The 27,036-nt window shown below is 44.4% G+C and overlaps 1 protein-coding gene across 2 annotated transcripts in view; it reads left to right on the forward strand.

The window, feature by feature from the left end:
- The first annotated feature begins 2,021 nt into the window (after positions 1-2,021).
- The window catches only part of LOC119843864 (sodium/glucose cotransporter 1-like), a 49,706-nt gene continuing 24,691 nt past the window's right edge, over positions 2,022-27,036 (forward strand). Inside the window, exons 1-7 of one of the 2 annotated variants that reach the window (XM_038373768.2) lie at positions 2,022-2,141; positions 5,240-5,311; positions 16,523-16,627; positions 19,417-19,476; positions 19,832-19,936; positions 25,845-25,950; positions 26,176-26,256. In XM_038373768.2, the coding sequence (XP_038229696.2) occupies positions 2,055-2,141; positions 5,240-5,311; positions 16,523-16,627; positions 19,417-19,476; positions 19,832-19,936; positions 25,845-25,950; positions 26,176-26,256 (616 nt within the window). In that variant the 5' untranslated portion in view covers positions 2,022-2,054. The remainder of the gene's footprint in view (positions 2,142-5,239; positions 5,312-16,522; positions 16,628-19,416; positions 19,477-19,831; positions 19,937-25,844; positions 25,951-26,175; positions 26,257-27,036) is intronic. The other variant, XM_043498235.1, reaches the window with a different exon arrangement.

Genomic DNA, 27,036 nt, shown 5'->3' on the forward strand with positions numbered 1-27,036 from the left:
TTTATCAACATCCTTCTTGAATTGTGGACCCCAGAACTGGATGCAGTATTCCAGGACTGGTCACATCAGTGCCAAATACAGAGTTAAAGTCACTTTTCTACTCCTGCTTGAGGTTTCCTTGTTTATGCATACAAGGTTTGCATTCGCCCTTTTGGCCATAGCGTCGCCCTGGAAGCTCACGCTCAACTCATTATCCACCACTACTCCCAAATCTTTTTCAGAGTGACTGCTTCCCAGGAGAGAGTTGTCCATCCTTTAAGTACCACCTACATTCTTTGTTCCTACAAAGTGTAAATTTTGCATATTTAGCCATATTTAAATGCATATTGTTTGCTTGCGACCAGCTTACCAAGTGGTCCAGATCGCTATCCAGGACCTGTCCTCTTCATTATTTATCATTCCTCCAATTTGAGTCTTTTGCAAACTTTTATCAATGATGGTTTTATGTTTTCTTCTAGGTCATTGATTAAAATGTTAAATAGCATAGAGCCAAAAACTGATCCTTGTGGGATCTTGCTGGAAACACAGCTGCTTGATGGTGATTCCTCATTACAGTAACATTTTGTGATCGATCAGTTAGCCAGTTTCTAATACATTTAATGTGTGCTATGTTAATTGTATATTGTTCTAGATTTTAATCAAAATGTGGTTGATACCAAGTCAAATGCCTACAGAAGTCTAAGTATATTACATCAGTGGTTTTCAACCAGTGGTACACAGAGGTCTTCCAGGGGGCATATCAACTTATCTAGATATTTGCCCAGTTTTACAACAAGCTACATAAAAAACACTAGCAAAATCAGTACAAACTAAAATTTCATACAGACAATGACTTTTTTATACTGCTCTATATACTATACACTGAAATATAAGTACATTATTTATATTCCAGTTGATTTATTGTATAATTATATGGTAAAAATGAGAAAGTAAACACTTTTTCAGTATTACTGTGCTGTGATATTTTTGTATTTTTATGTCCGATTTTGTATACAAGTAGATTTTAAGGGAGATGAAACTTGTGGGTATACAAGACAAATCAGACTCCTGAAAGGGGTATAGTATTCTGGAAAGTTTGAGAGCCATTGTATTACATTAACACTGTTACCTTTAACAACCAAACTTGTAATCGCATGTAAAAAAAATCAAGTTAATTTGATATGATCTGTTTTCCATAAACCCATATCAATTAGCATTAATTATATTATCCACCTCTAATTCTTTATTAATTGAGTACCATATCAGTCACTCATTATCTTGCTAAGGATCGATGTCAGACTGACCGGCCTACAATTACTTGGGCCATCCAGTTTGCCCCTTTTAAATATTGGCACAGCTTTCTACCAGTCTTCTGGAACTTCCACAGGGTTCCAAGACTTTTCAAAATCAACATTAACGGTCCAGCAAGTTCTTTAGCCAGTTCTTTGTGGCTCAGACACATCTGAAAATATCTAGATGTAAGAGATCAAAGTGACTTCCTATTGTCTTATTCCCAGAAATCCTGGGCTGTACCTCCATTATGTATTCCTGTTGGAATGAAGGATAGCATAGCAGGAGTGTCAGCTCAGAGAACCGTAGCGTTTCTCTAACTGTTAGGTCACTCTTCCTTTGGTCTTGGTAAGCATCCTGTTCTTAAGGAAACAATTCATTCCATAACCAGATTTATAGGAGCCACCACTGCAGAAAAAATATCCACAAACAGCGAGGTACGTACACTGAGTATGTTATGTCCACGCCACTCCTTCTACAGCTCACTGCTTCTCAGACACCTGTTCTTGAGCTACAACTGCACTGAGCACCTTCTGCAGTGGATGTGAACTGGGGACTTCCTTTGCCTATGAAAACTGCAACAGTTGTAATACAGGAGCAGTTTTTTGGTGGGAATCACAGCTCAAGAAAAAGCACTAGCTTCAACTTGCACCTCATAGGAAATAAGTGAATCTGAAGTTAAATATTAAACAAAACGGCGGGGGATAAAGGGTTTATCATTATCTCAAGTCTACAAACGGTGATCTAAGGATAGGAGAAAGAAGGGAACCGAAGAAGCAAGCAGGATGGACTCCTCCACAAAAATCAATAATGCTGCAGACATCTTGGTCATAGTCCTCTATTTCTTGGTAACCCTGGCAGTGGGAATGTGGGTACGTCTGGATTTTTCTTTCTTAATAAAAATATAGTTTATTGGGTTCTAGGAAAATGGCTTCATAAATTAAAATGTATAAATTGCCTGCTGCTTTATTGGGGGAGTGGATTAAAAGGTGGCAGAATGGAGATTATGTTGGGATGCACTGAGGAAGTAGAACCTGGTATGAGGCCTGAATTGGGGGTGAAGAGGATGAGACTGTGGTGGAGGGGAGCATAGATGGGGCTCGGAGTGAAGGTGAAGGAGGGATATCTCTACTGATGAGACTTTAGGAGATGGCTGATGGATGGAGATCTGGATAATGGTGAGGTGCAGGTTTTAGCAGATTAGAGTTGGGGACCTGGTGAAGAACAGAGTGGGGGTGGGGGTGGAGGTGGGAAATGGGATGGTAATGGTGGTGGATGGTTGGAGATGGGGTGCTGGATTAGAGGCAACTGCAATGGGAATTCATGATGGCGTAGGAATTGGGGTGACATGTGAGAGGTGGGATAAATGGGGAGCGCAGTGGGGTTGATTGTGGTAGGAATGGGGGGCGAGTACTGGGCTGAGTTGTAAATGGTGGGCATTGGAATAGAGCTAAAGGTGGAAGAGAGAGGGTAATGGAGTGGCAGATGGGCATTGCTGCAGGATGGATATGAAATGGATGAGAGCACGGACAAGGTCTGGACACAGGAGAATGACAACTTTCCATCAACAGGATTTCACTGAAGTCAGTCCGTGGCTGGCTAGTACAGGATAGAGTCACGCCCCAGGTGGCTGCAAACAAATTGTTAGTGTAGATAAGCCCTTAGAGAAAAAACAGTTCTTTCACACCTAATGGGTAAAGTAAGTCTAGATACTGAAACATTCAAAGGAAAAAGGCAGATAGTTTTTGTTAAAAGAAAGGGAGGACTTGTGGCACCTTAGAGACTAACAAATTTATTTGAGCATAAGCTTTCATGAGCTACAGCTCATACACTATAAATTTGTTTGCAGCCACCTGGGGCATGACTCTATCCTGCCATGGACTAACTTCAGTGAAATCCTGTTGATGGAAAGTTGTCATTCTCCTGTGTCCAGACTTTGTCTGTGCTCATCCATTTCATATCCATCCTGCAGCAATGCCCATCTGCCACTCCATTACCCTCTCTCTTGCACCTTTAGCTCTATTCCAATCCCCACCATTTACAACTTAGTCCAGTACTCATCCCCACCTTCCTACCACAATCAGCCCCACTGCAATCCCCATTTATCCCAACTCTCACATTTCACTCCAATTCCTATACGAAAGCTTATGCTCAAATAAATTTGTTAGTCTCTAAGGTGCTACAAGTACTCCTTTTCTTTTTGCGAATACAGACTAACACGGCTGCTATTCTGAAACCTGTCATAGTTTTTGTTGTGATGCTGCCCTAGTAGAAAACACTAGTGTGTCACTTGATTGAAGAGCTGATATCCCTTTCAGGAACAGAGTCTGTGTATCCTATCTGAGGAGAGATCAGAGACTGTCCTTCAGAAGAATGCTGCTAGTCCCTTAAGGAAAGAGCCAGCAGTTAACAGAATAAGTCAGGGAAACCTGCCCTTCAGTGACCGACCTGTGCACTCCCCTGAAATAACCCAGGAGTCCATGCCATAGAACAGAGCAGCAGCAGCTGCAGACAAAATCTTCCACACTAGCAGCCTGTCAAAGTTTTGAAAAGTGATTACCTTTTGAGGCCAATGAACTAGTTAAAGTTTGTTCAGCACTTAGAAGATGTGAAGTACCTGCACCTGTACCTCTGGCCGAGTGTATTGGAGGCCAAGGGTTGGATTGTACCAGAGAGGCTGTCCATTTATTTTCCATCCCACAGAAGCAAAACACAATTGAGGGCCCATACCTTTCATGAGAGCACTGCTTCTTCCTAGTGCACCCTGAGGTGCAAGCAGCCTCCACTGAGCAGGGAAGAATGGGGAGGAGGCCCCCTCATCAGCCCATTCTAGCCAGACAAGCTGTCCATTGACTCAGAAGGGTGCAGCATGCTCTCCTCTAAGGAGTGTTGTGGCAGAAACACTTCCATTGCATCTTGGGGAGCTCTGGGAGGGAACCAGGCTTGTGTCTTAAAGGTACAATCTGACCTGAAGTGTGATTATTGTAATTTATTATTGACTGTAATTCTTTGTAATATAAACTCCTGGGGCAGAAGAGGGCTGGCAGGTGGCATGTCAGGCACTGGAGCATTGAAGTTTCTACTTGTTTTGAATAGTTTCTAAGAAGCTTAATGTTAAATGTGTCTCTCCATCAATGTTGTCCTGTTCCATTAGACAAATATTGATTCAACTATTGTATGTAGTGAAACCTGTCCCTGTTTGTTTATTTTCTTGCTTCTATATTAGGATCTGCGATCTGGCTCACTTTTGCTTACGCCCTCTCTGGGCCTGATCCAAAGGAATGGGAATCTCATTGTCTGCAAAGGATTTTGGATCAGGCCCTGTGAAATATGTGAAGGAAACTTCCTGTAAAGTCACTCCTGATAGATATATGAGAGTAAGGGAAATAATTCCTAACTGGCTACTCGGTGGAAGTGAAGAAAGGCTAACAAGTATGGGTACCTTGGCAATCCTATCAGAACAGGAAAGGTTAAATTGCCATGCAGTAGATTCCTGCAGGGAAACTCTGGAGCACACTAGTATTGAGTAAGAAAGCTAGGTATGTCATCTCTAGTGCATGAACATAAAACTCGCTACATCAGCAGTTTTGAGGCCTGCTCACCTGAAGGAGTGCTCCCATGAGTGACAGTTTGCAGGCAAGGCCCTTGGTTAATGATGCCTTTCTTGTGTTTTATTTTTATTGTATAGTTCATTGTATTTAACATGTGCAGTGTTTAGATTTGGGTTTTGCAGGCTTCGTGTAATGAAAGTTGAAGCAATAAAGCTTGGAATGGTTAATTTATTGATTGATATAAGAATCATTTCTCAGTCATTGTCAGGTCATATTAGTCTCTTCAAAATCTTTCTCCCCTGGTCCTTTCTGGGCATTATATTGGTTCCTCTTTCTCATTGATGCCCTGGTTATTTACGCCATCAGGCTATAGTTTGCCTGTTAGAGCTGAAAATTTTAACTAGTCGTTCTTTTTCCAGGCCATGTTCTTGTCTAACCGAGGGACAGTGGGAGGATTCTTCCTGGCTGGACGTAAAATGGTATGGTGGCCGGTGAGTTCATATTATTCGCTCTGTGTGTGTGCATTTGTGTGCTTTTAGTCCACATGTAATGTTTGGCTGCACATTACTTTCACCATTTATTCAGTGTTTTGTATTTACTACCGGGGTGGCAGGTTTGTAGAAATTTTGGTGATGCCCAGAACCCGCCTCCCCAAACTCCACCCCCCCACCTACCTAAGTCTCTGGGAGGGAGTTTGGGCTGGGGGAGGAAGTCTGGGGTGCAGGCCCTGGGCTGGGGCATGGGATTGGGGTGCAGGACGGGTGAGAGGTTGGGCTGTGGGATGGAGTTTGGGTGCTGGGTGTAGGCTCTGGGGGTGCAGGAGGGGGTGAGGAGTGCATGCTCTAGGACAGAGTTTGGGTGCAGGGTGGTGGTGCAGGCTCTGGGAGGGAGCTTGGGGATGGGAGGGGGTGCAGAGGGAGGGGTTGCAGGTTCTAGTAAGGAGTTTGGAGGCTGGGGGGGGCAGAGGGAGGGGGTGCAGGCTCTGGGAAGGGGTGGAGGGGTGCAGCGCTTACCTGGGGCTCCTAGGCAGGGAAGGCCAGGAGTCTCCATGTGCTGCTACCCCCAGGCACTGCCCCTGCAGCTTCCTATTGGCTGCAGGCATATTTGGGGCAGGGCACTGACCCACCCCACCCAGGGGCTGCAGGGAGGGGCCAGCAGCCACATGGAGTGAACAGGAAGGAAGCCGCTCAGCTCTGCTGCGCTGCCAGTGGTGAGTGGGGGCCCTGGGCTGTTTTAAATGGCCCGGGGGATGCACGGGGTGGACCCGGGGACGGAAGGTGGGGCCAAGAGAGAGACCAGGCTCCAAACATTGATGGAGCCAGGCCCCAGGCCAAGAATATTCCTGGTGCCCAGGCACCACGGGCCCATAGGACTCGCCGCCCATGCTTACTACTTTCCCTGGACCCTAATGTTTTTGGATGAGGGCCTGGCTCATGTGAGGTGATTGCTGTTAGGTACAAGGTAGAGAGAGGAATTGATTTGTAGGCGTGGTTTCTGTGGTGCTGCTGATTTGCCTTCACTGTGGCTGTGCAATCTAGTCTTTTGCTGTAACATTGCAAGGAGAGAACCCTGGAATGTTCATAATAAATTACTGATAACCAATCAGAGTTTACATTTATAATAATAGTATCAAGCACTTATACAGCACATTTCAGCTGTAGATCCAAAACCACTTTACAAAGGAGGTAAGTGTCATTATCCCTGTTTTAAGATGGCGACAGTGATTCACAGACGGGTGCAGTGACTTGCCTAAGGTCACTCAGCAGGCCGGTAGCAAGGGTTGAGACGAGAACCCAAGTCTCCTGAATTAGTCGAGTGCTCTCTCCATTAGGTCATAATCTCTCTATTGAATGAGACTTCCTGGCAAAGGAGAAATCTTTCTAGATAAATGTGGTTCTGTGACCGAATGCATCCCTGTATTCACACCCTACACACCACTGTAATAATCTGTGTACAAAATGTGCCTTGTGAGCTATCATCTGAAAACTAATAATTTGCTGGTCAATAATATTAAGATGAAATGTATGTAAAAATGTTATATGTAAAGTTGTGAACATAGGCTGAAATTATGGCTGAAGTGTGTTTACCAGACAAGTTGGGGGGGGGAACCTATTTCTCAAAGACAAGCTGATGCCTTTAGCCAGGTGTGATCAAAATTGATTGGCAATCGCCAGTTAAGTGGCCATCCTTTAGCAGAATTTTAACAAACAGGGAACCTCTTTCACCATGAGATTCCATGCCTGCATCTCCACAGCTTGAAGGAACTTTATTTCAGCAAAATGCATTTGAGGATGACTGGACTATAAAAATGAGCTGCAAAACACCCCAGGTACTCTCACTTTCTTTTCTCCCTATCCGTCTGTCTCTCTTTCACCCAAGAATACAAAGGAACCAGCCTTTGCACTTTGTGAGAGATCCTGACTTGAAAATTTGGTAAGCTATGTTACTGGAATGTGTGGTAAGGATTTTACCTGGAACCAAGTCTAGTTTAAGTGTAGGCATTAGAAAGCATTTCATGACTTTTTAATATCTTGTACTTGTGGTCACTTAAAACCTATCATTTTGTAGTTAGATAAACTATATTAATTCTTTAATCAAAACCAATCCAGTATTGTGTTTAAACTGAATTGTTTGATTAAAGTAGTAAACTGTTGTTCATTGACCCGTTATGGGGCAATGGAGCTCTAATATGTGAATGTCCAGGAGAGGGCTAGGCAGTGCAGAATGCATGTGTTTTTGGGAAAATTTGGACTGGGAGTGTGTTGGGATTACCCTGCAAGTAGTAACCAAGGCTGCTGGAATCTAGAGTGTGGCTCATGTGTCGCTGGAAGGCTGCAGCTATACAAAGTCACTTGGGGTGTGATGCGCATGTTGTTTGGCTGTTTGGGAGTGGCCAGGTTGGGAGCTACAGCAGCAAAGCATTGTGAGGCACCTAAGGTTGCAGAGCAGGTGGTGACACAACCAGTTGCAGAACAGATGGTGACACAACCTCTCACTAGTCTTGATTGCATCCCAGATTGTGATAGATGCATTTTCTGAGTGTCACTAATATAGTACTTTAGTGATCATCTTTGCATTTCATCTTGGAAGGAAAACTTCAGTGATTGGTTATAAATACCTACCCCTGATCCTGCAATTGGAACCACGCGGCAGGACCTTTGCACTTGAGTGGGATTTGATGCAGAGCTCTGTCCACCCGGATACAATTGCAAGATTGGGGGTCTTAGAGAATTAAATAAATATTTACTGACTGTCGGAATTTTCAGAACAGCTTTCAGAAATCCCTGCTACTTTTTCAATGTCTCCATTCAGTGTTGCCTGAATTGGTGCAGAATTGGAATTGCCATTTTAATGTTAGAGCATTGTCTTTCCAAGCAGGAGGAGGATCTCGTGAGTAGATTAGGATTGAGAACATTCAGGTACTAATAGAAACCATTAGGAAATGGAGAATCTCAAAGTTATTTTAAGGCAAATTTGTTTTGTTTAGTCAATGGAGTGATGCTGCCATGAAACTGGATAACAAACACAGAGGTCAGTTAGGACCTCTGCCTGCCTGCCTGCCTGCCTAAATGCACTAGGCCTGATTCTCTGCTGTTTTGAACTTTCTATAGTTCTTTATACCTATGAATAGTGAGTGTAAAACACTATCATCTTGTACAGGTGCAAATGATGGCACATGGTGCAAGGCAGTGGGGAATCCGGCCCCCCACACACAAAAACACCATGGGTCAGACCCTCAGCCCTGGGTAAGCCGCTTTGTACGGCTCTAAAGCCACAAAAGGGACTTAAAGCTTCTCTAAAGGGGCAGCTGGGAATTCCCCAGAGACAGAAAGCAATGTAGCCAGCTTTATATCTTGTGACGGGGCAAGGCCAGATGGCTATAGAAAAGCAGTGGGAGATAGCTATATTAGCTCCAGGCTAAACAAATCCCTGGTACCAGGTTAAGTGAAATGGAAGCTGCTCCAGGTCAATTAAGACACCTGGGGCCAATTAAGAACTTTCCAGAAGCCAGGGAGAATGCTATGTTGATTGGGACACCTGAAGCCAATCAGGGGCTGGCTGAAACTAGTTAAAAGCCTCCCAGCCAGTTAGGTGGGTGTGCAATGTCAGGAGCTGTGGGAGGAAGTTGTGCTGTTGGAGAGGCTGAGTAGTACACACCTTATTAGGCACAAGGAAGGAGGCCCTGAGGTAAGGGTGAAATGGAGCTTGAGGAAGTGAGGGCTGCTGTGGGGGAAGTAGCCCAGGGAATTGTACATGTCATGTTTCTAAAAGGTCAGCTACCATAGCTGATACTATTAGGGTCCCTGGGCTGGAGCCCGGAGTAGAAGGTGGGCCCGGGCTCCCACCCCCCCCTTGCCCCCTGTTTAATCATTGAGACTGGGAGACAACAGAGACTGTGCAAGGAAGGATAACTTCTTCTCACCTCCCTCGCTGGCTTATGATGAAAATGGCTCAGTAGACTGTGACCCTTGTCTCTAGAGAGAGAAGGGTTACGTGGAGGGTCACAGTGAGCCTCTGAGGCTAGCGAAATCCACCAGGAAATGCGTGACACAAGGAGGCAAGGACAGAGTTTGTCACAATCTCCTAAGCCTCTTGTCCATGTAGGAGGCATATCAGAGGCCAGAGGGGATGATTTTGTACTGCCAGAATTGTCTCTAGGATCAACATTTGCTTAAAACCATGTTTGCCTCCTCCCTGTGAGCTCCTTCACTTTGGAACACCCACATACCTCCTTGTGACCTAGCAGGAAATCTCTTCCTCTCACCCTTGGCAGCACCTGGTAAGATAAAAGCAAAAGACATGGCAAGCACTCAAATCCCTAGTTAAAGTAAACACTTATATTAACAATACTATTCTGGAGGGCTGCTCTGAACAAGAGAATGTGAGATTCTGGAAAAACCTTTCCCTGGTTTTAGTCTGGACTGGTCTCAGGCCTCCCAGTGCAAATAGATATGGCGGGAAAGGGGATAAAATATAAAAAGGCCAAAAAGAGTAGAAATACCAGCTTGATGCTGTGCCAATTAATGCAATATGTAAAGCGTTAGAGAAATGCATCTTCTGATTTCACCGTGGGGCAGTGCCATGTGTGATTATAACCTGGGAATGTTCCAGGGAAATCAGGATGAGATTCCCAAGTCTGTAGGTGGGGATGGTGCTTTATAAATGGACTCTTCCCATCATAGTATATTTGTTCCTTTTGACTTCGGCTTATTGAGACTTGACTGCACAATTCATTGCTTTCTGCAATAGAGAATAAAAGAAAATATAACTCCAATAACCTGTTTTAGAAATTAAATTTCCATTGGATTACTTTCATTCCTCATTTGTCATGCTGTTCCCTGCTATACCAAGCAGCGATGGGCATAGGCTGGGGATTGAGAAAAGAAAAGAGGTGGTGTGTTTTCCCTGTTCTTTGTTGGATGAAACTGAATGTTTCCTTTTTTTGCTAGTTGGAGGGGTGAGTAGTTCAGCCAGATAATTGGAGGCAGTGTATTGTTTTAGGGAAGTGTTTATCTGTTCCTGGACAAACAGACATCTTGATATCTTCATTATGTGGCCAATTTCTCAGTATTGACCAGGCCCTGAAAATAAACGCACACAATAATAAAAATGTCAGAGTCGGAACCTATTTCTGTTCTCTGATTGTATGCAAGGGAGCTCTGATTCACACAGAAACATCCCAGCCTAATCTGTGGTTTTTAAGAAATAAATTTTAAAGGAACAGAAAAGCTGAAGAACATAAACAAACTGGGCATGAAAAGTTTAACAATAACTTGAAGAGTTTAGTGACTACTTAGTGGGAAATATTTGGAGACGTGTATGTGTGTTTTCCTTAAAACAGAAATTAAATCCAGCTCTCCCATTTCAGGTCAGTGATGTATTAATTTATGGGCTGGACAGGCCAAGGCTTAGGGCAACAATAAATGAGTAATCCCAGCAGTCAAAGAAGGGAGAGAATTGGGATATGCAGATAATTTCACTTCAGTTTAATGCAGTCATGTTTCGCTGTTGCCCACTGAGTAGGTTTCTCTGATCATTGTGTGTGAAGGATTATTTTATATACTTAAAGTTTTTCCTGTTTGTTAATTTAGCAGTTCTGTAGGCAGGTTATAGGAGGTGGGTAGTGAGGATAAATATTTTGCTTTCTGTCCCTAGAAGGAGTGGACTGAGGTAGAAACATTTTTAGTGGTAGGCCAGGGTGAAACCACCACTGTTTAAGGTAAAAAGACCAACCAAACATTCAACCAAAGTGAATCTTTGATAAAAAAGGAAAAGTGCAGTAAATCAAAGTCCTAATGACTCTGCCAAACACCTCTAATGGGACTAGTAGTGGGATGCCTTCCCAAGACTGTAGGCAGGGGGTCTGGTGCCTGCATATTTGATGATGGGGAAGCTAACGTATCAGGCTGGCTTGCTAAGCAATTAGCAGAGGCTGTGCTGCTTTCCAACCCAACACTTGCATATGAAGTCCCAGCAAGATGCCTAAAACATTGTTGGATATGCAAGGTTTGAGGAAGCAAGTAAGTGCATAGCACAAAGCAGGGAAGAGAGTGCGGGGATGGGGAAGAAGGGACACAGGTGATTCCATATTACAACATAGCCTGTGCTACTTGAGAAATGCATGTCCTCTCTCTTGGTTAAAGAATTGTGTGTCATTTTAAAATTACCTGATTACATGATGATGCAAAATGTAGATCTTGCAGAGAACGTAGGGCAGCAGAATAGCAAACCTGCTTTCCTTTCTCAAGGTAGCTGAGTCTTGAGAGGTGCATGAAAAGGTTTTACAGAGGCACTAAGCAATATGCAAGTTTGAGTGGTTAAGGGTGGGGAGAGCTGTGGATTTGCACAAATACACTTTTGTGTCCCAAAATAATTAAATAATAATAATTAAAAAATCCAGTGTCATTTTACAAAGGGTAAAGTCCCTACCTAAAGAGGTGGATCAGTGGCATGAATAGTGCACTGTAGGGGCTGGGGATTGTTTAAGTTACTTTGCTAGGCAAAGTGTAGGATTTCCAGGTTCCTTAGGAGGCCTGTGGGGCAGCAAGCATCAGGACTTCTGGGGAACAAAAAGCCAATGAAAATAGTGAAGCGAATAGATTAATGAATAATGTGTCAAATATACAGTAACTTTCATATAGCTTCAGCCTGACTCTGCTTTCCTGAATAGTGAGCCCCTGTCAACAATTGACCAGTCAGAGGATTTTAAAGTAACCTTCTCCTTCTCTCTCTTTCAACAGTGTCAAGGTTCCTTCCCCTCTAGGGAAGGAACTCTAGGGTACAGATGTGGGGACCTGCTTGAACCCCCCCCTAAACTTATCTTTACCAGCTTAGGTTAAAACTTCCCCAAGGTACAAAGTATTTTACCTTTTGCCCTTGGACTTCATTGCTGCCACCACCAAGCGTCTAATAAATATATAGCCGGGAAAGAGCCCGCTTGGAAACGTCTTCCCCCCCCTCCCCAAAAATCCTCCCAAACCCTACACCCCCTTTCCTGGGGAAGGCTTGATAAAAATCCTCACCAATTTGCATAGGTGAACACAGACCCAAACCCTTGGATCTTAAGAACAATGAAAAAGCAATCAGGTTCTTAGAAGAAGAATTTTAGATGAAGAAAAAGTAAAAGAATCACCTCCGTAAAATCAGGATGGTAAATACCTTACAGGGTAATCAGATTCAAAACATAGAGAATCCCTCTAGGAAAAACCTTAAGTTACAAAAAGACACAAAAATAGGAATATACATTCCCTCCAGCACAGCTTATTTTATCAGCCATTTAAACAAAACAGAATCTAACGCATATCTAACTAGATTGCTTATTAGCCCTTTACAGGAGTTCTAACCTGCATTCCTGCTCTGGTCCGGGCAAAAACATCACACGGACAGAGAGAACCTTTGTCCCCTCCCCCCCCAGCTTTGAAAGTATCTTGTCTCCGCATTGGTCATTTTGGTCAGGTGCCAGCGAGGTCATCATTAGCTTCTTAACCCTTTACAGGTGAAAGAGTTTTTTCCTCTGGCCAGGAAGGATTTAAAAGTGGTTAGCCTTCCTTTATTTTTATGACAAACAGCCTTTCTTCCCTTTCCGTCATCTTTCATCTCCTCTCTTCCACTATATCTTTCATTCATTCACTGAACAGTTGACCCCTTTCCTTTCAAACCCTCATGCCCCCTTCTAGTTCCACTGTATCCTTTCTGAAACACAGTCAGTGCTAACTGGTGGAGGGAGCTACTTTTTCCTTGAAATTCCCTCATCAGAGAAGCAGGTTCAGCAAGTGTACCCTCACGGCCCCACATCCTATGCACGCTCTGTGTCTGTCAGGTCTGTCCAGAGGAGAAGAAAACCCACCCCCTCCAACTTGTCATAATTCCAACAGCATGATCATAAGGGGAGATCATTAATGGCCAGATCCCTGAAAATCATAATGCTGACCCTGTCATGAAGGGACAACCTTCCGGTAACATGCAGTTGCTTGGAAAATAGGCCAGAATCCTTTAGTTTATGAAGGGATATATTACAGCACCCACATACTCTGACTGATGAGATTCAGTATCCAACCCTGTCTGGGACAATCCAAAGTTGAAGGCCCAGTTTCTCTATCTTACATCTATGATGTATCTAGAAGAAGGGTAAGAAATGGTGTCCCTAGCCTCTGTTTGTCAGTGGGTGGAGATGGATGACAGGAGAGACATCACTTGATCATTACTTGTTAGGTTCACTCCTTCTTGGGCATCTGGCATTGGCCACTGTTGGCAGACAGGATACTGGGCTGGATGGACTTTTGGTCTGACCCAGTATGGCTGCTCTTATGTTCTAAGGCTGGGATTTATCAAAGCAGCCTAAGGGCATTAAGATCCCATCCTGAAAAGTTAAGCAGAATGCCCTGGACATCTGCATTATATAGATACTCTGGTTTAATTAAAACATAGTAACTGCCATACATGCTGCCAGCCACCAGCTAACCTCTTCCACATAACTTTTTTTTGCTGCAAATTAATAAAGTATTGGTGCAAAACATGCAAATTTATTTTCACAGTTCTGAATTAAAAGATCTGTCCCTATGTATATACATGCAGTTACAGAAAAAGATTTTGTTTTTAGATTGTATTTGTAACTAGTGTATGCTGATCTTATGATCCTCTTGTACAGAGTCTTTCCCCTGTCAGAAAGACACACAGAAACAGAAAGTAATAGACCCATATGTTGGCATTGTTTTGTCTTGAAACTGGGAATAATGACTGTTGTGTTAATTGAAATATTTTTTGCTAACTGCATTGTTTTTTGTTTGGTTTTGTATTTTTCTTTTACAAATGTATACAGACAATACAATACGGCCATGGGTAAAGCTGGGAATATTACTCTGTGGTGTTGTATTAATTTAGATCGGGGATCTCAAACTCGAATCATCACAAAGGCAACATGAGGACTACTACATTGGCTAGAGGGCCGCATCACTGACACCCCTGGCCCCGCCCCTACTCCACTGCTTCCCCAAAGTCTCCACCCCAACTCCGCCCCCTCCTTGCCCCTATTCCAACCCCTTCCCCAAATCCCCACCCCTGCCCCGCCTCCTCCCCTGAGCATGTGGCTTCCCGCTCCTTCCCCCTCCGTCCTGGAAAGTGCTGCCAAACGGCTGTTTGGCAGCGGGAAGCGCCTGGAGGTAGGCAGAGGAGCGGGGATGCGGTACGTTGGGGGGAGGGGGGCTGGTGGGCTGCAGGAAATAACCCCGCAGTCCACATGTGGGCTGCGTGTTTGAGACCCCTGATTTAGATGGAATATATGGGCCCAAAGAGTCAATGTGACCCTGAAACTGTCCATCTTTATACAGTTTAAACAAGGTTTGGTATACAGAGACCTCAGGCTGCCTAGTACGCTAGCAAACACACCATTTAACCTATTTTTAACCTATTATTAAATATATAGAACAAGAAGGAAAAACCTTTAAAGCATTTGAAATATTAAGTAAGGCTCTCATTTTAAAAATATCCCTTGTTCCTTTTCCCTTCAGGTGGAGAGAGCTTTTAGAAAGAAACACCCTTTGTCTGACAGTCTCTTAGATGGCATTAAAGATGGTAATAACTGTCTTTTGGGGTGGGGAAAGTGGGGAAGTTAGCTGAGATGGGCTGGAGTTTTTATTTAAAGTCCAGTCCCATTTCCTAGAAGACAAAACAAGGCAAGCACGTCCAAAAATGGGATAGGAAAGATTAGCAAAGATAGAAAATACAGTTTCACTTACAACCTCACTGCTGGGAAAAAAAGCCCAGCATGTCAGCCCCTTCAAGACCAGGCAAACTTGTCTTAGCATCAGGCTGTTTAGGGCATTGGTTTTAGCTGCCTCTTCTTGGTCAAAGGCTCATGGTGGTATGCAGCAACAGTGATAGTGGTGAGCAGAGGCATCTCTCCCCCATCCCACGAGCCTGGGGGCAGGAGGTGAACCCACCTGAATACAGCTCTGGATGCTGGGATTTCACTGCCCTCAGATGACAAATGTGAGTGGGTTGCAGCGGAGGGAAAAGGGGAGTGGTTTGTTTATTGGACTTTCACACCACAAGGTGGCAAACTGAGGCAAAAGTCTACTGCTCAAGATAATGTGGGGCCAGTGCTTACTTTTTCTTAGCATACTTTTGAGTAATTGATGCTATGTTTTCCCAAATTAATGCTGTATTTCATCTCCTCTTAATAAAATTTTCTTTTGTTATACTCAGACTCAGTGTTTGCAAGTGGGGAAGTATTACCTCCTAGAGGCTCCCAGGGGTGGGTAGTAAATTGTTTTCCAAGATTTCTGGATGGGAGCCCAAGCCAGTTTTGTAAAGTTAAGAGGGACCTCTAGATATTTAACCTGTCCCTTGTTGCTGCTGCTGCCACCACCCGGCAGAAGGGTTACATAGGTATGATCTCCCTTTTGTGAATCTGTCTTATTTTTAATCCAGCACTAACTTCATTCTTTCCTTCTACCCGTATATATCAGCAGTTCCTGTTTCTCCCCATTACTCAGTCTGTGGGATCAATACAGGATGTTACAGGTTTTAGAGATACCAACATTCCTTGCATGCACATGTGTGTCACTCACATGTACTGCACCTTTGGGACAGTAGCTGTACCTACCATAGCACCTCCCAGAGTCCCATTCAGTTAACCTATTTTCCCCTTGATGGACAAGTGCAAAAAGGGCGTGTCTCCCACTGGAGATACAAGCCAGCCATAAGGCTTGTGGATCTTTCGCCCAATGAGATATCTTATTTTCCTGACAGGGGCATGAATCAGCCTCTTGTCCCTGGAGCAGGTTAGATGTGTGACATCAGCCTTTTGTGCTAGATGCCTGGACCTCTAGCCAAGATCACTGGCTGCTCATGCTGTAATACATCACCCACATGTTAGTTGGAAATGTTCTCCAAAGAGCTGAAATTCTGTATGGGCATAGGCCACGTGCTCAGCTCAAGTGGAGGAGGGAGTATTAGCATTCACCAGTGTCCCCTCTGGCTGAGTTAATATCTGATGTCCTGCTCAGTCCTTCTTGCCTGTAGAGATGATGGCTGCAATATTGGGTTTTAAGAGGAGAAATCAGGCACTCAGGTCCCGTAGTGATAGCAGACAGGAAATCTCAAAACACCAAATAAGCACTTTTTTAAAAATCACAGCTCTTGTTTTAGCCAGGGCCTGAGCTTTATCTATGACCCACATCTGTTCTTCTTGCTCTTTCCAGATTGGTGCTTCTCTGTTTGCCAGTAACATTGGTAGTGGGCACTTTGTGGGCTTGGCAGGTACAGGAGCGGCTGCAGGAATCGCCATTGCTGGATTTGAATGGAACGTAAGTGGTACACATTTAAATAAAAATTGTAACCTCGGGGGTATCCAAAGAGATCAGGCGAGCCCACATTGTCTAAAAATCCAACTCACTTCAGTGTCGTGAGAGCCCTCGCCCGGCAGCACCTGCTTCCCCAAGGGCTGGCAACTGGCAGAACCACCCACCACAAGAACACTTTGTATCTATTCCCATTCCCCCAGCCTCTCTCACCACTCCCACCTGCAGCGCAGTCAATGGGAGAAGAAAAGGCCATTGCTATATTAGGAAACCAGTTTTCCACAGAGGTGTTTCTCTCTCTCTCTCTCTCTCTCTCTCTCTAAATATATTGGTGATTTCCTCCACTCTATCCTTGTCCTTTGATTGCTTTTCAAATACTTATAAACAACATCTCCAGATATCAGGGGGAAAGGACAGCTTTTCTGATCTCATCTGTATCATTTTTGCTGAGAGTTTGCTTTGTAGAAGTGGGATTGGGGGGAGGTGTATTTTGCTTTCCTCCAGGAAGTGAGGAATTTAGGGTTGCCTTCACCCCCTACTTGTCCTTTCATTCCCCTCTCACTAAGGGACAGCAGTGAAGGAGTGCAGAGGCTACCTCCTAATGCACCACCAGTGCGGGTCTGTGCTCAGTCTGCTGGGGCCAGACCCCTGTCCTATAACCAAACACCTCAATGGATTAAAAGTACTATGACTACTGCTTGGAGTGTGGCAGAAGAACCGTAAAGGTTTGGGAAAAGATCTGGGGGAGAGAGCTGGGACGAAAGGTAACATGCTCCCTCTCCTCAGTCAATTTTATCTGTAGTCCTCCATGGATTCAGCAACAAAGGTCATGTATGTGTGGCCGGGAGGAGATGCAGGAGTTGGGGAACAGCCCCTTTATGATGCATTTCCCCTTTCAGATTAGCTGATCTGAAGGTGCAGTTTGCATCACATGTTACCACTGCCCTGAACAGCACTAGCTTCTCCACCATCAGTTCTCGTTGGAGGGGAATTGGGGACACAGTCACTAGGAGGTCAATTCCTGGCAGCAAGGAGTCTGGAGCAGACTGCTGTTTACCTGGTGCTCCAGGAAGATCTGGACACGAGAGAACATGAATGAGCCAAAAGCCTTGAGATCTAGCTCTTTCCCTTGGATCCTCAGCCTCTGGAATAATAGTGGCCATGCCCTTGGCTGTTGCACTTCACAAAGGAGTTTATGCAACACCACAAAAGACCTTGGAGACTTGGGGTTTCCCTGTAATTGGTCTGAATCATCAAAGGAAGCATATGGGCTTTAGGTTTTATTAAAATAGAAGTGTGCTGGGTATAAAATGAGCCCCATATAGATTGCAACTTCTTCTTGTAAGGGGAAGGGAGTAGACGCTCGCTTAGAGAATCAATTAGTTTAAACTGTCACTTTTTATTATTTTCTGATGACGTAGAGGACAGTGATGTACATGTACACGCATGCACACAGAAGCCAGCTAGTTAGCTCATTACAATACGAACAACACAATGGAACTGATAAACGTGCTAATATACATGGGAAAATGCTGCTTTGGGATCCACACTGATTGTGTTAGCAAGAAAGAGAACTGGACCTGATTCCGCTCTCACTTATACTGCCTCTGTGTCAGTGTAATTCCATTGATTTCAGTGGAGTTACTCTTGATGTTCATGGGTGGACGGGAGAGCATCATGGTGCCCAATATGTCTGGCATGTCCTATGCTTGATCTATGAGCAGAACTTCAGAGAGGCAATAAAGAACTAGCGTGTGGATGAGAGATCTAGAGTGCAGTTCTGAGACCAGAATTTAGCTCTATATTGGTTTTAATGTGCACAAGTCTGCACAAAACAAATTGCTAACATTTAAGTAAGAAAAATGGATGTATGATCTACAATAAAATATCTGATGCTCAGAATATACAGTATGTAGTATAACAGAGCTACCATACTTTACAGTATATAGTCCCAAATATGAGAGTATTATATGTCTTATAATGTATAAGGACACCTCTTAACTACTCCCACTGCAGAAGGCAGGTCAGTGGGCTAGTCTGGTGGGTGACATGGGCATGGAAGTAAGCTCTGCTGTCCAGCATCTTGGAGTAGCAGAGCTAGTCACAAGTGAGACTTGTTCATAACACACTTGGATTTGTTAGTGGTTTGTTTCCTGTGTCGGTGGCTGCCTGGAGACTAGTAAAGGGTGCTGGGGTGGCATACCTAGACTTTTCCTTCACATTTCCCAGTGGTAGCAATGGTGAATCTGTCAACACAGAGAGGTTTCTGGGGGGTTCTGGTGTTTAAAACACCATGTTGCCTAGGCCTGCTCCGGGCAAGACTAATGAAACAGTGGTTTAAGCACCTGTGCCCAGGATACACTAATGCTCTGGTAGTTGCTACTACTAGTGGAGCTGTAGTGGGATAGTGCAACAGAGGGACATTTTAAGAACAGTGTTAGACACACTACAAATGAATTTCCTCATGGACAGACATGGGGAAATGCTGAAGCAACGTTCTCTTTGATACTTCAGTAAGTCTGCTGCAGTGGGGGACTCTTCCTTGGGTGCTTCTATTGGACAGCTGGGGTGAATTCCTAGTTCCATTCAAGTCAAAGACAAAACTCCCATTGACTTCAATAAGGCCAGGACTTCACCCTGGGGTTCCAACTGTAAAATGCCAGACAAGTAGAAAGAATGAGGCCAGGAGCGCCTGCACTGGTCACTGTTTTAGTCTCTGCAGCTGGATACATGGCCTTGAAAAGTGCTGGTGAAAGGACAAGAGGCTAATTCAGCTGTTCTTTCCTTGGTTACAGGCCCTGATAATTGTATTTGTTCTTGGCTGGTTGTTTGTACCCATCTACATCAGGGCTGGGGTAAGTACAAACACTAGGTTATGCCTTTTATTGTTCCCAGTTTTCATCTTTCTGTTTCAGCCGGCTGTGTATGTGGGTCTAGCACTATCACAAAACCATTCTCAGTGGGAGGAGAGACCTGAATGTGACAGGGACTCGACATAAGTTGTTTCTGTATGTATATAAACAAGGAGGTCTCTGTGTCTTTGAGATCCTGACATGAGGAGCATCTGACAGACTGTCTTTCTGTGCTTCTTGGAGGCCATCTGCATTTCTAGTGCACTTATCAGTGTGGTATCTGGACGGAAAAGCCTCTGCCCCCTATGGTAGTTGTCTTTTGTTCATAGTGTGAATTCTTCTCCCTCTCCCTTTGCAGGTGGTGACGATGCCAGAGTATCTCAAGAAGCGGTTTGGTGGCCGACGGATTCAGATATATCTGTCAGTCCTTTCTCTGCTCCTCTATATTTTCACCAAGATCTCGGTGAGTTAAGCTTTTCCAGTTCCTCTATTGTAAGTGAAGTTCCTATCTGTATTATTATTTTATGCTCACGTAAAATCTCTCTACATGTATGGTTCACTTCTCTCATTTGTTGCCTGGACTCTATTTAGGTAGGTAAAAATCTGTTTCCATGTTGTCACTCTTCCGTCTAGCAGTGCTGACCATCAAATCAGCTCTACAGCTCTAGGTGTGCCTCTGCCTGTTGGATTATACCAGGGGACTCTTTCTCTAGATGGTGGTTATGACTTAAATTCTGGAAAAAGAAAGTTTGTTTCCACATGTGCTACCCTCTGGAACAGGTCAGGTTGGCTGGAGCCTTGTACTATATACTGTATGCGCCATCTCAGGCGTCAGTGAGCAAAACTGAAGAGAAGGTCTCAAACTATCAGAATTTTAGTACCTGGTTCTCTGCCTTTGTCCCCCAAGGGCAACTATTGCTGCTTCTTACCCAGGAACATTCACCCCACCCCATTTTCAGCATTTTGTTTTAGAGCCTTCTTTCTAAGGTCTCCCATTCTGACTCCTGGGCCAAATTCTCCTGCTGTGGAGTACGAGTAACTCTCCTTGGCTCTAGTGGGAGAAAAGGGGCCTTGGGCTTTCAAGGAATGTGTTTTTGTCCCCACTTTTCCACACATCCTTCCATCTGTATCCTCACCTGAACATGCAACTTGTTAGTACTAATGAAGCAAAAGCAAGAAAAGAGAGGAAGGCAAGTGGGGAGAAGAGAGATGGGGTTAGAAAAAAAGGAGTGGGAAAGTGCAATGAGAGGAAGGGAGGGAAGAGGAAAGAGCCTGTCTGTGGATCAGTTTGAGCTATGAAGTGTGGCTAACGAGGGGATTGCAGTAGCAAAGGAAGCTGTGCTTTTTCCTCCCCTTTTGAACCCATTAAATCTCCATCCAAGTCCACAGGTCAGGCAGACCTGGCTCTGTTGTTTTCCTGCAGTTGCCATGGAAGTTTACTCTTTGCCCTCTTCATAGGGCTGAGTGTGATAATAGTCCAATGTAACCTAAAAGAGCAGGCCTTTTGCTCTCATTCTCACACTCTTACCAAGGTTAAATTAAATAGGCTGGGTCTATGGTGAACCCCCAAGTTGGCTTTTTGGTTTCCGTTTTCATTTCTGTAGCATTTATTTCCATGAGGAGCTGTCAACATAACTGTTGTTTTTTATATGCAGCTGTAATTGGAAACGTTGCATCCATTTAATTGGGCATGGTATTGTTAGCACATAGGTCTAGGGCTCCAAGCATCCCTTATGTTTGAAACTGTTAGCTTTATTTTGCAAAGCTTTATGGGACTTGTATTAAAAGAAGACAATAAAGAATTACTAGTAGGTAGATTTTTATATTGCTTATAGATAAGGCTAAGATTTTGTCACAGAAACTTTTAGTAAAAGTCAGGGACAGGTCACTGGCAATAAACAAAAATTCACGGCAGCCTGTGACCTGTCCCTGACTTTCACTAAAAACATCCCTGACAAAAAGGGGTCAGCGGGTTCAATACCCACCGCTGCTGGGGCTCCCGGGTCCCCCACTGCTGCAGTGGGCAGGAGCTCTGGGGTCCCCCTGCCCATGGGGCTGGGCTGCTGCAGGGTCCCCTCGCCCCCGGTCTGCCAGCTGCCCAGCCGGCAGGTAGCGGGGACTCCCTGCAGCTGTCCAGCCGTGCGGGTGGCGGGGGGACCCTGCAGCTTCCCAGCCACGGCAGACAGCAGGGACTCTGCAGCTGACCAGCCAGGGTCCAGCCATGGCTGGATAGCTGCAGGGTCCCTCCACCAGGGCAGGGGTTTGGAGCTGGGGGGGAGGGGCTGGCTGGGAGGTCCAGCCCCGGGGCAGAAAGTGTCACGGAGGTCAATGGAAATCAATGGAAGTTCCGTGACCTCCGTGACATAATCGTAGCCTTACTTATAGAGTGAAAATATGGTTGAGTGTGACCTAGTTTCATAATCTATTTTAAGGTTGTTTTTATGCCTGTGATTCTCTAAGTTGTTACTGAAATGAAAAGAAAGGGCTTATACAATGGAAATGTATGAGGAGACGATTCACCTTGCAGGAGCATAATCACAATGTGATATTAACATATGATTGGACAATGTATAAGACATTTCAAACCACAAAGGCCAAAATGAAATGATTGGCTAAAAACATGTTGTTAAGCAGGTTAAAACTGAAATGTAGGGTATAATGGAATATGACATTTGTCTTTGATTGGGTAGGCTGGGGTTACTGCGGCAGGCAGAGGACCTTAAAAGTGCCTACAGAGTGGTTGAAGAACAGCTCATCACAGCAAATCAAGGCACTCTGGTTGGTCCTAATAAGTGTAGACTGGTCCACAAGAATAGCTTTGGGTATTTAAGAGGGCAAATGGCAGCAGGTGGTTTTGGGGGTTACTTCTCTGCATCTCCTTATCTGAGCCTGCCTGAAGAGGACGACTGGGAAGATTATTACCTGGAATGTGATGGCTCATGGTTACACAACTTTTGGGAAAGACCTAAGTGAGTGTTGTTTGTGGCAGCTTGGTGGAGGTAAGAAAAAGTAGGGACAGAAAAAAGGTTCTCCGGGAGGAAGGTTAATATCAGAGCTGCTACCTGATACCACCAGAAGACCTGGAGGAGCAGGGTCTTGTCAGGGAAAAAGCTGAGATGAGGAGGAACGTTCAGATGGGGAGGGAAATACACCCTTGACCAATATAGAAGCATTAATCTTTGTAGATGAGCATATTGGAATATGAACACAGGTGATTTAATCATTCTGCTTGCTAGGAGGGTTAAAATAGCGGGCAGGGTTGTATCGTCTTAATCAGGGAGATTTTTAATTAATGTGTTACAAATGACTGTTGATAAAGATGCTTAGAATGCTCTCCCCAAAGACTATAGATTAGGGAGAATGTTGTTTAACAACACTAAATATTCTCCATCCAGGACTAACTGGAATAACACCCGTAGCTGATATTAATCAGTCTCTGGGAGAGCATCCCATGAACTACCATGAGTGGTTATCCTCTGTATGGGAATGAAATAGGGTGGTTCATAATTGGCAGACCGACACCCCATATGCAAAGCTTTTAATTAGTAATTGTGTTTTGGGAATTAAGAATATGACGGCGTTGGTAGCTTCCAAGAGGGGCTTGCTTTTGATGAAGTTCTCAGTTTAATGATCAAAGCACATCAGGGCATTGTGGCTGCCAAGGCTGATGCTGAAATAAAGTGTAAGGTCACAATGATGCCCAGTGCAGTTCATATTTGTAACTCCACAGTATCTTGTATCCTGGGTGCCTGTTTTACATGCTGGTTCTTCATTTACACCACTTGTACATGTGATTGTTGGGGTTTTGCCCAATGTGCAACATTCTATGTTCCATGGTTTCTCTACTGCAGAGGTTCCCTTCCTTTTGGGGACAGAGTTCCTCCCCTGTGTAATGCACCATTGATGGGCTCCCCTTTTTCCATGTTGCCTTGCAGAATTGCTGCCATCTCTCCTTTTTCTTGCCCATTTTCTGCCTCTTTTCTCTTTTTTGTTTCTGTTCTGTGTATTTTTTGTCCTCTCCCCCCCACATCTTGTTTTGTGGCTCTGTTCCACTGCTCCCTAGGAAACTCGGTGCTCTCAGGGTTGACTCCATGGGGCTCCCATAAGCAAGATGAGTTCTTCAGAAGTAGAGTAGAGAAGCTTAAATCAGTCGGCTGCTGCATGAGCCTGCAGCTCTGTGTGAGCTGTTGCCATGGTAGCTTTCAGGGAGCTGAAAACCACTAGTGCTTCTTCCATTGCTGTCACCAGTGGAGCTGTACCCATGGTAGAAATGGTGGGCAATTTTAAGAAAATCATCTAGTGTAGGCAAGGCACTGGTGACCAGTAACTGGTTACATTAAGACTAGGTGTCTGGGGAAACAAGTACCTGGATGCTCCCCCGTAATCTGAAGGAATTTAAAACCTGAGTCTGTGAATGTATTGCAAGTGTTCCTTGGAATTCTTTAGATGTAATGAAAGTTGTAAAAGGTTACTCATGTCATTAATAGTTTTGCCTAGTGATTCCTGAATGATGTGTGCATAGCTCTGGAGTGATCTTTTTGCATGGAGAAGGTTTAGTACATTCAGAGATGTAACGTTTTAATGGTATCCATAACAAGGAAACATTAGCAGTAAATAATGTAACTTGGAGGTAGAAGAGGTAAACTCGGAAGGTGATTCAGTAAATCCAAGAAGTTTACATATTGCTCAAGATGTTAAATAATTAACTACGTTTTAAACTTCAAACTTTGGGGCATAAGCTGATCAGCTGTGAGGGTCAGGAACGAATCATCTCCCATAGAGAGCAGCATGGGCTCACAGTTAGCCTGTGGGATTAAGCTTTATGAATTCCTGCATCTTAACCCAGCCCCAGCCTCCATGGCCACAGATGGTGAAAGCAGGGATGGAATTCGTTGGTGGGACTAGGCATATGTTTCACACCCTGTGTGGTGCACAGTTCAGCTTCACAATGCCTCTGCATGTGAGCATGCGGTGGCTGGTGGTGGGAGCAGGGCTGGAGGATCTGCAGCTGCACAGGTCTCCTCCTTGCCCTGAAGGCAGGACGGGTGAAGGGGGATGAGGTGGTGACAGTCTCAAGGTGGAGTTTCCTCAGTGGCCTGGGGGAGAGGTTTTCTTCCTCCAGCATCTGCCCAGCTACTCAGGCTGAGTGCTGTGGAATGGATTTGCCCCTTTATATTTTTGCTTTAGTTCTCTTGTCTGTAAAATGCGGAGGATGATGCTCAGTTGCCTGGCTGATTGGCAAGTCATGAGGATATGTTACTTACTGATTGTAAAGGGCTTTAAAGGTAAAATGTGCTAAGTAGTGTTATGTACAGCATGGCACAATTAGCTAGATGCATGACTTTTATATAACCCCTCTCCTTGTGGCAGAATACCTGACTAGATGCGCTCCCTGTGTTTCTTGAATAAATGTTTGCCCTAAAGCCTAGTAGAGCTGAGGACTAAACATCCCTCTTAAGCCTTGTCTGCCCTGGGATTTTAGGGTGAGGTTTTCAAAAGCACCTCAGTGATTTAGGAGCACAAATTCAGTGAGAGTACTTTTAATGGCATATATGCTCCTAAGGCACGTAGACACTTTGGAAAATCCCCACCCCCAGACACTCCCCCCTTCGCATTGGTGCAGCATGCTGCACTGTTGCAAACCCCTAATAGAGATAGAAATTACACTATTGAGGCATGAATTGTTTACTCTGATTTCAAATTATCTCTACTTTAGGGGGTTTCCTTGGTGCAAAAGTGTTGGTAACTGAAATCCCAGACCATATTCACGAAGTTGCAAAATCCATGTCATTACAAGAGCTAATTGTTTCTCCAGCTGGCCTGTTGAATGCTAATTACTTTGACAGATATTCATGGAATTTGTGTAAAATAAGGTGTCATCTTTGATTCCTGTTTGTCCTCAACTAGACAGACCAGTCACACCAAGCATCTGGGTTGCACTGGAAAGGTGAGCCTTGAAGAATAGCATTGAGCAAAGACAAGAGTTTTTAAACAAAACTCTTCCTGGATATAATGCAAAGGTAATCAAAAGACTTGGATGGTCTGGGATTTAAGAACTTTGTTGGACTGTTTCCCTATACATAAATTCACAGGCCTGGAGAGGTGGGTAGCCAGATTTGGCTAGGATGGATCACTGACAGATTTCTGGAAACCATTGTAAAAACTGCAGAAACAAAGACGTGAACTTCAAAAATCCACTGGCAGTTAAAATAAAGCAGATCTGGGTGACCAAGGAGACAGGACCAGTCTTTATTTTGCATGTGCTTTTATTCTTTTGTGCAGTGCTTGGGGGTGGGTGGGGGGGAAAGAGATGATATCAGTAGAGATGATATCTTAAGCATTCCCTAAACTGTCATCTTTTCTTTTATTAGGCAGATATGTTCTCTGGAGCAATATTTATCCAAATGGCCATGGGGCTAAACCTTTATTTGGCCATAATCATACTGCTGGGTGTTACTGCTCTTTACACTATCACAGGTGAGTTTGTGGAACAGATTGATTGATAAATTAAAAACAAGTTAAAAGGGGATCCAGAAAGATGAAAATGGAAGTGGGGAGTAAGAGGGTAGAAATGAGAGCACGAAAGGGGAGAGGTGTGAGTGTGAGAGAGAGAAAGAGAGAGAGGGAAACAAGGAGAGGTGATTCCCACTATGGCATTAGCACAGGGGCTCTCACATTTTTCTGGCCTTTCTTTGCCTTTAGGTGGCCTTGCTGCCGTGATTTACACAGACACCTTACAGACCATCATCATGCTGGTGGGATCCTTTATTCTCACAGGATTTGGTAAGTAAATCTGATGAACGAGGGCTGGAATGATCAGCTGCAGTCCCCAGTGTCCTGTGGAAATGGATCCAGCATTGTGGAGTCCTGACAGGTTAACAGCTGAGACGCTCCAATTGCTTCATGCATTTGCTGGGGGAAAGGGGAGGGCCGCATTGCTAAGCCCTCCTGTCATCCCGACCATTGCACCTTCAACACATCCAGGAATGCATAATATTAAAGTAGGACCAAGATTCTGAGTCTGTGGTCCATGGACCTCTGGTGCTAACTGGGGAGCTGGTTGGTCATATGGTATGGCTGCGCCTTGTTTCCAGCTGCTAAATTGCATGAAGAAAGCTCAAATACATTAAATATTTATGCAAGTTCTGTAGTTACCATAGGGATGACATAGAGTGGCAGAGGAAGTGGGCCATGTGATTGTGAATAGGAGGCTGGGTGTCCACAAGATCACAAAGATATAAAATGGGGGGAGGGATAGCTCAGTGGTTTGAGCATTGGCCTGCTAAATCCAGGGTTGTGAGTTCAATCCTTGAGGGGGCCATTTAGGGATCTGGGGCAGAAATTGGGGATTGGTCCTGCTTTGAGCAGGGGGTTGGACTAGATGACCTCCTGAGGTCCCTTCCAACCCTGATATTCTATGATTCTATGAAAATGCAGTCCACCTGTGAAACAGAACCCTAGTATTTAGGGATCAACCTACAAAATTAATCAAGAGGAGGCAGTAAAGGCAGGGAGCCCTGTGAGGCTGTAATTTCCTCTCCCTTACCTTGTAGCTTCTTACTG

Source organism: Dermochelys coriacea, chromosome 15, assembly GCF_009764565.3.
Source record: "Dermochelys coriacea isolate rDerCor1 chromosome 15, rDerCor1.pri.v4, whole genome shotgun sequence".
Lineage (NCBI taxonomy): Eukaryota > Metazoa > Chordata > Testudines > Dermochelyidae > Dermochelys > Dermochelys coriacea.